At 36.2% G+C, this 12136-nt stretch overlaps 1 protein-coding gene across 1 annotated transcript; it reads right to left on the reverse strand.

Annotated features, from left to right (window-relative positions):
• Nucleotides 1-6825: 6825 nt before the first annotated feature.
• LOC132158432 (protein LRATD2-like) lies at nucleotides 6826-8590 on the reverse strand. Its single transcript, XM_059567853.1, has one exon. It carries the CDS (start codon nucleotides 8007-8009, stop codon nucleotides 7197-7199), a length of 813 nt encoding a protein of 270 aa, XP_059423836.1. The 5' UTR covers nucleotides 8010-8590; the 3' UTR covers nucleotides 6826-7196.
• Nucleotides 8591-12136: the final 3546 nt, after the last annotated feature.

Raw genomic sequence — 12136 nt, forward strand, 5'->3', positions numbered from 1 at the left:
ACACGTATTACTCTTATTTTGCAACTGTTTAAAACACAGTTCTGAAAAATGCCAAATATTCTCAGCAATCTGATGGTGCCAGGCTGAGTGAATGTGGTGCTGTAATTAGCTTCTGCCTTGTTATCTTCCTGCCCTCCTCATTGCTACAGTATGAGGCCTGATCGGCGCTGGGAGATTGGGTACCCTGTCAAATCAAACAAACTCTCTCTGTGTTATCGCTTGGGTGGCTGGTGTTAATAATATTTTGTTAAAAACGTCATGCTGATGGGAGAGGATTCGCATGAACCAACACTAGCAAGAAGGGCTTATTCATCTTCATTGCTTTACAGACGAAGGACAAAAGCATTTTGTGTAACTTTATGTATCCTGAAAGCTGTAATTAATTTATTTTTTGCATGAAATCATTTGCAATACCATTCAAAATTTTGCGGAGTCAAGATCTTCTTTACAAACTTTTATTTGGCAAGGATGCTTTCAAATGCTACAAAAGTCTATTTCAAATAAATACTGTTTTTTTTCTGTTCATCAAAGAATGTTTAAAAGCTTATATGTTAACATTGTTTTACAGTTTACACAAAAATATTTAGGAGCACTGTTTTCAACATTAATAATGATATGACATGTTTCTTGTACACCAAACCATATTAGAAGGACCTCTAAAGGATCATGTAACACTGAAGACTGAAGCAATATTAGCTGAAAATGCAGCCTTGCCATCACACAGAAAAATTACATATTTAAATGTATTGAAATAGAAAACAGTTTAAAATTGTAACAACATTTAGCAATATTAGTGTTTTACATATTTTAGATCAAATAAATGGTGAGCAGACATCTCTAAAAAAAAAAAAAAAAAAAAAACACTTACCAACCCCAAATTCTGATTGGTAGTATATGTATATAAGTATATGTCCTATTGAAACAGGAAGGTGTTACATATTGATAATCTCTCTCCCCCTCTTTTTTTTTGTTTAAAATAGCCACAGACCTTAGTTATGTCATAGCTAAAAAAAAGAAAAAAAAGAAAAAGCTATTTGGTAGATGGGAGCAGATGACATAGTGGGAGGGGCATTCTTGGTCTAGAAAGCATTTGAGTAGACAAAATTCTGTGTATGAGTCATCAATATACCTTTTAGTATAGTACACTTTTTAGTATAGTACACTTGCATTTATTTTTTTGCTTCCTTTTTTTGTGTGTGTGTATTTTATTAGAATACAAATTTTATATATTTTATATATATATAAACACACGATAAAATATTACATTAGGCTATATGCAGAGAAACAGAGTGAAATGAATATTCTTTTGGTAAATTTTGGTCATTACCCTTTTTATTTGCATTAAAATTACATATAAAGAAAGATGAGAGTAGCCAGAAGCTGACGTCTCCATAGCAAGCTTCAGAACGTGGGGGGCAAATGAAACTCTGTCAAAGTTTCTGACCCACTTATGATTTTCCTGAGCCAGTGCTGGGAAATAGATTGGATAATTTCATTCTGACTTGCCCTGGTAGTTTTCTGTCTCTGTAAGTGTGTGTATTTGTGGAGGGCACTACATTGTTCAGCGGCAGTGAGTAAAGGAGTGTTGTGTGACCAAAGTGGCAGTCAGAGTGAGCTGGGCGAATACGTGTCACATTGATGATCCTTGGCCTGAAAAAAAAGTCAGTAACCGGGTCATCCTCTTATCTTGTCAGAACACTGGAGCTTTGCAAACTGACAGGGCCTAAGGGGCATATTCAAAGTGGTCTCTCATTTTCCTGCTTCGCTTTTATTAAAATTGTTTAAAACATCCATGATGTGCATCATGCAATGTTAGGACTTGCGAACCTCCAAAATGAGTACTTAAAATCTACATATTTGCACTTTTTTATGATGCCGCTTTTGAGAAAAAGCACAAATGCTCTTATGCTTTTTTATTTTTTTATGCTGTATACTAATTGAACTGATGTTCTTGACTGGATGGATCCGGCAACCCTCATTCATGGAGGTTATTAAGAGCTAGTCATAATGAGCGTCATTCACCACCCCTGTTGCTCTGCATCATGGGGGCACATGAATGGCTCACCAGTGACTGATCACAAATTAACCAGACAAGAAGCACAGGGAGCTGAACCGGTGGCTGTGCTCTCTAATATGAGATTAGAGCAGGATATGACACAAAATGGAAGGATGAGTGTCAGATGCAGTGGAAAAAAGAGCAATGGATGGATTTAAAACTTCTTCTGATTCTTGTTCAGCAGGCCATGATATCATGCCATGAATGAATAGCTGAGGTTTTGTCATGACTCAGCATGGTGTCAAACCCAGAAACATGGCTTTCTTCAACATGTTGCACAAAGTCTTAGGGCTGGGTTGTATTTTCAGAAGTTAAAGTTAGTTTATCCATTCATATAATACATTATGAAGAAGTTCTGACTTAACTCCAGAAGCACTATGGCAGAATGTTCTTGAGAGAATGGCTTTGACTCATACGGTACAGAAGCCTTAAGTGTTCTTCGGCCAAGGAAATCCTGGAAACTGTATGTTTTGTTTTCTGATAAGATGTTTCCTGGACCAGAATGCTGTATTTACTGGAGTAAAGGAGGAACCTTGGTTCTGGTCATTACAAATATCTTCAGGTAACATAACTTTTTCTTTTTTTGATTAAATTATACATTTATTAGGGTGTTGGCCTGATCAATGACTCCTGTGGGCCTGTACAGATTGAACAGTATTAAATGCTGACTTAAACATGTAAAGCATTTCAGTTTTGTAAATAAATCAATACAAAGGCTCATTTACATATTAAAAAATCCAATTTCTTTTAGGTTAGGCTTCATGGCAATACCTTCTGTTTCTCTGAGTTTTCCTAGCTATTCTCAACAATTCCCTGAAGAATTCTCTCAAGGATACAAGGAAGGGTGTTGTACTTCCTCTTGTTTCTCTTATTGTACACAACCTAAGCAGATAAAAGTAAACTATTCTCATTTTAACTGAGGCAAAAAACATTTTTAAACCATGTGAACCAAAACCTGAAGGTCAGATTTTTATTTTATTTTATTTTATTTTATTTTATTTTATATAAGGATGAATGAATAAGTATAATGTGATACATTTCTTTCCATCATACCATCTCTCATAATTCCTTTCTAGCCAAATGGATAAGTATGAATAATTCTTTCCATTTCACTCTTCCTTTACCATGCCATTGATTAAATATATAAAGATTTTAATCTGTCTTTTACTTTCGGGAGAGAGTTCTGATTGCTGTTGGGAGTGTAATGATCCCATGTAATTAGTCTCACAATAAATTGCAATAACATGTTGCACAGCTGGGAGATGTAGCTTTGTTGCACTGGAATAATCTCCTTCCCTGGAAATGAAATACTTATTTAGACATAAAAGTGACTTCCTGAGAAATACTACCATCATAAGAAACTGAAATGTATCAAGTTACTGACCACCAAAACTAACATCATGTTCGCATTCAAATTGCATACAGATTTTACTGAACTAATCTGTCTTATTAGTTATGATAGGTATCCTGACCACAAGTCTATAGTGCAGCATTTTGTATTTGCATTTTGGGGAAACAGACCCAGCCCAAGGTTGTTTCCAAGAAAAATGCATTATTTCCATTTAATTTCATACCGCTGTGCACACCTGCTTGTGTGTGTGTTTTGAATTTCATACAACTGGTCATTGCACTTATAGCATATGAATTCTAAATAAATTCTTAATGAAGGATTACATCTATCTCAGTCAGGTGAACCTGAGGGACACATTTCATATCCCAGCAGCAAACAGGAGAGTTCAAACCCTCATCTGCAATGGAATTATAGATGGCAAAAAATCACCAGGACAATACAGCTTATTATTCCTCTTCATTATCTTTTTCACATGAAAGTGGCATTTTAACCAAATTAGCATTATGTTATTGCATTGGATCTTATGCAGCAATTTAAATTTACATTATCCATTTAAACTTCAGAGGATGAGCAGTAAATTAAAACTGGATCAGAATGAAGGGACTCGACAGCTATCAAATCAAAAAGCTGTAAATAACTACTGTGTTATGTGGTCTTAAGTATCTCCACTTATCTCACTGACAGGAGATCTTATCACCAGAGCTATTTAGATCATTTTTATGGCTGCTGTTGAATTATCTGTTATGGATAGATGGTATAGTGATTTTTTTCAGCAATTAAACTTTTATTTTATGTGTCTTTAATACTAATTCATACAGCAATGCTGTTGTTGTACTATAAAAATGAAATATTTGATGATCATGTTTGCCTTTTGCTATAACAGGTTAGAGGAGGGGCAGCAGGTCAGTGAATGGATTGCTCTCATTTTCTCTCTCTGGCATTTAGACATGATTTACTATCACCAGACCTTCTAGTTTAAACAGTCTCAGTGTTTTCATGAAAGTGAGGGGTGGGATGAGAGTCAGAGCCACAGATTAACCCAATCAGATTAAGATCTGATTAACCCAACAAACCCTGGCAAAGAGAAGTGATTAAGAAGATAACACCTTATTTAAGATAACACACTATAACAGAGTAAAGATTTAGGCTTGTTCTGACAGCTATGCAAATGTAACATACTACTTAATAAATTAAATATAAAGAGTACCGAATTAAATACTTGGTGGCAAAAAAAAAAAAAACTTTTATCTGAAAGAATGAGTTCACCCAAAAATTTCCTGAAAATTGACTCATCAATTTATAAAGTTATAGATGGGTTTGTCTCTTCATTGGAATAGATCTGGAGAAATGTAGCTTTACAGCAGCTCATCAATGAATGCCATCAGAATGAGAGTTTAAACAGCTGTCTAAAACATCACAATAATCCACACAACTCCATCAATTAATGTCTTATGAAGTGAAAAGCTGAATGTCTGAAAAAACTAATCCATTGTTAAGGCATTTTAATTTGAAACCGTAATAGACCACAAACCATAAATCCATAAACCATGGAAAATCTTCATAGTGAAAAAGTTAGTCCTCGTTGTCTGTTTTTGCTTGTAAATGTTTGTTGATCTGTGAGCATTTCTCTCCTATCAAGACCATTTTTAATAATGAAAGCAAGGACTTGAGAGAACAACAGTTTGAAGTTCAATAAGTGATTTATTACTAACTCACCTTTTTATTTTTTTTTACTAAAAACATTTGGATTATTTGTGAATTATTGTGATTTTTGGACTCTCAGTCTGGCGGCACCCATTCACTTTCGAAGATCTATTTGTGATCTAACGATCTAACGTTAAATTTCTCCGATTCTGTTCTGTTCTGAAATCTGTTCTGATGAAGAAACAAACTCATTATCTTGGGTGGCCTGAGAATGAGTGCATTTTCAGCAAATTTTCATTTTGGGTGAACTATTCCTTGCAGTATTGTCAGCTCAGTCTGATGGGGGAATCAGTTGTACAATATCATTTCACATCCTGTCCCTGCCTTCCACAGAAAACCTCACCCCACTGAACAGGAAGGGCAGTTTGTTTACATGTTGTCTAAGTATTTCCGTCATAGTCCATAAAATCTTTGCACACAAGACAGCAATGTGGCCCACTACTGAGTTTGATATACAGCGTAGTAAAGCACAGAACAGCTTTATGTGGCAAAAAGGATTTGGGGATGAATGTCAATCATTGGTAGCTGCAGAGACTCTTTAAAAATAGCTATTTTATAGTTGAGTTTCTTTGTGTGACCTGTGGGGGGGATATCTTAAAGGCATATTTGTGCCATTGAGTTACACAAAATAATAACAGATTAAGATTGCAGCTTAATTATTAGTCTAAACCAGCAACTTTATTTGATTAACGTTGGCTTAAATGACATGATTTTATGCTTAAATCTGAGCCAGTATCTTAAATTAGATGAGAAATTCTTTTAAATAGATCTAATTAAGACTTCTAGTTTGAAACGCTTCAAAAAGCAGTGGTTATCATTTCCGAGCATCTGTACATCTTATCTTGGGAGTGCAGTCAAGCTCTCCAGCAGATATGTAAATCCTCTCCTCTTCGGCTAAACAAAACCTCCTTTAGGTAACATTATCTCACAGATACTACCAACGGGGGATCTCAAGTCTGGTATCATGAAACAAAACACACATCAGAAACACAGAGATCACTTTTTTTTTTCTTGCTATGGCCCCTTTACTCCCTATTGATTCATATCAAATCCCTAAAGGGGCACAACACAAAGGGCAAATGCATGCTTTATGAACATAAAAAGAGAGTTTTTTTATGATCACTACCCAGTTTTTCTTACATATTAACTCTCCTATATAATGCTGTCTACACCTGTAATATGTGGCATCATTAAAAATTATATAAGATATAATCATTAAAGTCACCAGGAAAAACAAAATATATGCTTAGATGGGCCAAGTGACGATCTGTGGAAGAAATCCTTTCCTCTGAAAATTGTAAACTCTCGGTTATTTTAATCATATTCATAAATACATGTTTACTTTTTCCCTTGGGGTGTTTTTCATCATGAAATGTTTGGATGCTCCTGAAATAAATATGATGGAATCAGGAGTCAACTCCGGACAGAAAACACTCAATCCCCACCAAAAGACTGGGAAAAAAAAGAAAAAAGAATTTCATAAATATATATTTATAAAAACAAGTTCAATCTATCAAACCAATTGGAAGAGTTGATCTGAACTGAACACTGAAATACATTTAAAATAAAAATATATTCTCTGCATATGCACAAATAACACTCGAATAAGCCCTGTAGCAAAAATATATGTTTATATACTTGAGACAACTTAAGCTAAATAACAAAAAATCATGTTGATTATATCACAATCCAATGCTGAAGAACAAAACCTTGCTTAAGTAAAAATATTCAGACTTTATTGAAATATGTGTCAAGGGAATACATAGCCTAATTTGCCAGTCCTCAAAATAAAATACTATAAATGTGATCATTAAAAGGTGATGTGGAAAGGACTTCATTAAACATTCCCTTGGATGTGAATACAGCAAAGTGAGGGAATGATCAAATCCTTAAACACCAGGATTATCAATGCAAACAAGCTGAAGTTGTTCAATTTATAAAAGTGCTGCTAACGGAAAACTCTCTTGAGAAACTGATGAAATTGCAACACTGCCGCTGTGCTTGAGGTGATTACAAATAAAGCCCACATGATCCTCCATGATGAGGCTGTTTGCCCTCTAGAGAACCTCCCTCTTTGATCCATCATCAGTTACAACTGTAATCATTCTCGGTGTCTTCCGTGCAATTTAAATGATTCTCCAGTTCCTGAACGACGGCTTCCCTTCCCATTTGATCGTTTCTCCTCTTTTCCATGATCAAATCCTCCAAACTCTGAAAGTCCAAAACGTGACTTTTCTTCTCCGACAGCTGCAGTTTCATCTTGTACGGCTGCTTCCCGATTCGTATCTCGCCTCCCGTTTTAAACTCGCGTTTGCCAAATCTGCACCAGGCAGCGAAGCATTCAGAGTTCTTCCAGCAAATGTCTCGCTCTTTCATCCCCACTTGCTCCATGGCATTCTGCACCACAACATCCGGGCTCAACGCGTGAAACTTATACAGCTCGTTCACAATTCTGCCCCTTTTACCTTGACTGGCATCGAAAAGAAAGTCGCATTTAATCTCGTTTCTATGCAAATGAACCACCTGTAGGTCGCCGACGCATACTGCCCAGTGCGGGTACTGACCGATAGCCACAAACTCCACCAGGTCACCGGGTTTGCACTTATTCGCCAAGTTTTCGCACGACAGTGTTCCCACTTCACCGAACCTGCTATTCCTTTCATATATACACTCGTCGCGATAATATACCGCGCTTTCTAATTCATCGCGGCAGTCATAGTGCTTAACATCTTCCTTTTCTGTCTCATCGATGTTCTCCTCTTGCTCGTCGTCATCCGCGGAGAAAATATAAGACACGCCGATCCGTGGAGCGTCGTCTTCTAGGTCAAATCCATTAGGGTCAGCGGTGGGTAATTCATTGTAATTCAAGTGGGTAAGTTTCTCCACTTGATTCCCCATAACAGAAACTCCTGTGAACAGTTTCGCGTCCCACCTGTATAGGTCGCGGAGGGATATATTTCAAAAACGCAACACGTAATCCGGCTTTGGAGCCCAGTTCAGGTCTAAGTCCATGTCTTCTTTTTTTATCGACGAATTGCTGTTTGGAATAATCGCGTGATGTGCGTTTTGGCATATCATACAGCTATCCGAAGTGTTTGCCAGCCATCAGATACCAGTGCTGAGTTTCAGTCTGTGTTCTGAACAGGTGCGCCTCACCTGCTCACTTCCTGCTGTGAGCCGCAGACAGGGGAAGCCCATCAGACACAGCGGGGAACCCACGGGGAGTCCTGTGGTAACGTCTCGGGGAGACAAATGCACTTTTGATTTTGATTTTGAGTGATTTTCTCTCTTTCCAAGTAATGGGTGCCGTCCACGGCTCTTTGAAGTTCTGGCAGAGGCAGCAACAACGCTCTGTGTGAAATAGTATTGCGCACGGTAATGTTTACACAAGGCACGGTCAGTTAAAGAGACAGAGCACATTTAGACTGGAAGCGGAACTATGTTGGTTCTTCAGCTCAGTGAGCTAAACTCCCCCAGGGTCTACAATTTAAAGATTAGGCTACCTTACTGACCAGATGCTAATATTTTATAGTCCTATATGTGCCTGCATAAATTCGAGAGGCCAGTGAATCGGTTTTTATTAAATCGGTTTTTATTGACTTAGCGTGTCATGTGACATATCTGAACTTTGAACTCATAGGCTATTGACATTTTCAGGCTTCATGATGATTCAATACTACGAATGTATATATACTATAAATTAGTTCTTTAAAATCTTTTTAAATATTGTACACATGGCACGTGTGAATTATATAGGCTAGAAGTAAATGATTGTACAATTAAGGTTGGAAGGTCTCCAAATAAGGTCTGAAGTTCAGCTGTTATGTTATATATGATTCAGCCACATTAGGAAACATCTTTTAAGGTGGGGTTATATTTGTGAAACCACTGCAAAATCGATCAATATTGTAATAATGTTTTAAATAAAGCTACCCGAGGTCACACAGAAGTCGCTTTTTAACCAAGCAGCTTTTTGACAGTGTGACAAAGTTGTGTGACCAACATGAACCTATTGCTAAATTTGCTAACTTTTTGCCCTAATATGAAATTCCAGATCGAGTAGATTCCTACTGAAGTGACTATTTCATTAATTAATTTTTTTTTTTTTTTTTATTAATTATGCATCACATCTTATTCACATATACAACATTTTTTTTTACATCCATCCCCCCCTTCAAGAGAACCCCCCCCCCCCCCCCCCCTCCAAAGTTGAACATACAGCACAGCATTCAGTCACAATCATGGCAGAGTATCATATGGCAATGGTAATGACAATAATTAACAATAGTATAAAATTAAAAGATAATAATAATTAAAAAAAAAAATAATAAATAAAAATAAATAAATAAATAAAAATAAGTATACATTACAACAGTTAGGAGATAAGATAAAGTAAAAAACAAAACAACCAAAAGTAATATTACAAACAGCAAAACTTCTCCTATAACATTTAACTGTTATTCCTTGGTCTGGGAAGCACCTTCCAAAATATGGCAGATATTCTAGGTCCTACATAATCAAGAAATGGGGTCCATATATGATAAAATAAACCAATTTTCCCTCTGGACCAGATTGTTAAGTATTCCATGGGTAAAAGTTCAAATATTACCTTATGCCAGTCTAAAACTGTAGGTGGTTTATTTGAAATCCATTTCAACAATATAGCTTTACGTGCAGCATATGTTAAAACATTCCACAATTTTTGACAATGTGTTCCTTTTATTTGTGGGTGTGGTAATCCCAACAATAAACACACTGGGTCCAGGTCCAACTTCTTATTAAAAACCAAGTCTAATTTCAAAGCCACTTCTACCCAAAAATCCTGGATATGCATACAGGTCCATACAGTATGTATAAAGCTACCAACTTCCCTGTTACATTTCATACACAGAGCTGATTTCCTTGGGTCCATCTTATGTCTGAGTTCAGGTGATATCTGAAGGCGATGCAGTAACTTAAATTGTAATTCCTTCGCTCTATTACACATGGATATGCTGTTAGCATGCTCCCATATGTCTGCCTCCATAACTTTATCTATTACTGCCCCAAGGTCCCGAGCCCATGTTTGAATAATTGTATTATTAGTCTTAATGGACTTATAAAAGGCCTCATAGCATCGCCTTACTATAGCCTTATTGCTATGTATTTTGTATAGTAGTTGCTCAATTGGTGACATTTCCAGAGTAAATTTATGCCGAATTGGATTCTGTATAAAGCTTTTGATTTGTAGGAACCTAAGAAAATGTGTGTGTGATAAGTTGTATTTCAGTCTTAGTTGATCAAATGACATCATTCTGTCCCCTTCAAATAAGTCTTTCAAAGTTGTGATACCAGCATTTTCCCACAGAGCAAACCCATTATCTGTCATGCCAGGGAGAAACTATTTCATTAATTTAAAAAAATAACAAATAAATAAAAATCAATGAACAGTGGTAAATGCGTCACCAATGGTACATAAAGTGGCACTATAATTACAGCAACACCTTTTTGATTACTTCCTTTAACGGATGATGCACTGAGAAAGTCTTTATCACATTATTACAGACATTAAATCTATATTTAAAAACAAATTAACATCAATTAAATATATACAGAAAACATTAGATTTCTGACAGAAATTATTTTAGTTTATAAGATAAGATAAATATATTATTTTAATATTATTCATACTGTTAAAATATTTTTCTGCTTCAGGGTAGATGCTATATTTAATAAATCTTGAATGAAAAACATTTGGAAAAAAATCCCTGTGACAAGAAAAATGTTTCAGGTAACTGTACATCTATTTCTCACTGCATGTTTTCATGAAAAATGAAATATGTCAATTACCCTGAATAAACTCCATTACTGTGTCCTTCACAATAAATACAATGGCAACATCTTCAGAGGCGTCTCCCAGGAGGTATTCAGGTGTCTGTCAACCACTGCAGTGTTTAGTCCTGTGTTGTGGATTGCCAAACAGCTAGCCTCTGGCTGTCAGTCCATCACCCCTAGTGCAGGGTCTTCTCATGCCCAGAAGCCTGCCTCAGCTCTTAATTACCTAACGTAACAGCTGGTCAGCAAGTCTGCCGTGTATCTGCTCACTCCGGTGCGGAGTTATCTGGCTGTCGCCGTGAGGCATATCAGTTACAAACCGAGGGTCCATCTGCCATCACCACATCAAAATAAATACAGCCTCCTGAAAGTCTCTTTAGGCCAGACACACCTGCCTAATATTTCAGTATTAATATATAAACTCATTAGCATAATTCTTTTCGAATGGTTTACACCTTTATTAAGTCAAGACGCTATATAGCAATTTATACATTAAAGATTGTTTCAAATTTAAATTGTTTTCAAATATAAGACAAATCCAAAATCTGCTGCAAAGCAGCTCTAACAAGACAATAGTGTCATCATTCAGCTACAGTTAGTTCAGTGTTCATTTGTAAATATATTGGCTTTCAGTTCTTAAAAGTATTTTTTAAGCATATTTCAATTATATTTTCCACAATACAGTACATTTTAATATGTTGTTTTTAATAAACATTGTTCCACTATTTGAAAAAAAAAAGTTATATGTTAAGGGTACCATGGAACCATCAATGCCAATGAAGAACCATTATGTGCCAAAACATTATGTTCTAAAAATGTTTATGATTGAACTTCATGATTCAGCGATCAGTCCTCAGAGTGACATTTTCTCTAAAAGCTTATATGTTATAAAGATCCACACACACTGCATCTCTATCCTGGTGAGTAAACAGAGGCATTTCAACTACCTGACATTTCAGTATTGGTCTGACACGGCCATGGGAATTCCTCTGAGTGTTTGGACTGTACAAAGATCTTTTTTTGTTTTTAAGTTTCTCTAACCCCGAGAGCCTGTACTCTGGCCATTTTGAATGCCAAGGCACCTTGTGTCAGTATGCCTGCGACACTGTATGAAGCTGTCTTCCACCGCTGAAGATATAAAGATAAACAGTGTTGCATTCACACCGACTCGCTCAGTGAAAGAACTCATTATTTAGTTTCCTCAGCTGTAA

Source organism: Carassius carassius, chromosome 15 (assembly GCF_963082965.1).
Source record: "Carassius carassius chromosome 15, fCarCar2.1, whole genome shotgun sequence".
Lineage (NCBI taxonomy): Eukaryota > Metazoa > Chordata > Actinopteri > Cypriniformes > Cyprinidae > Carassius > Carassius carassius.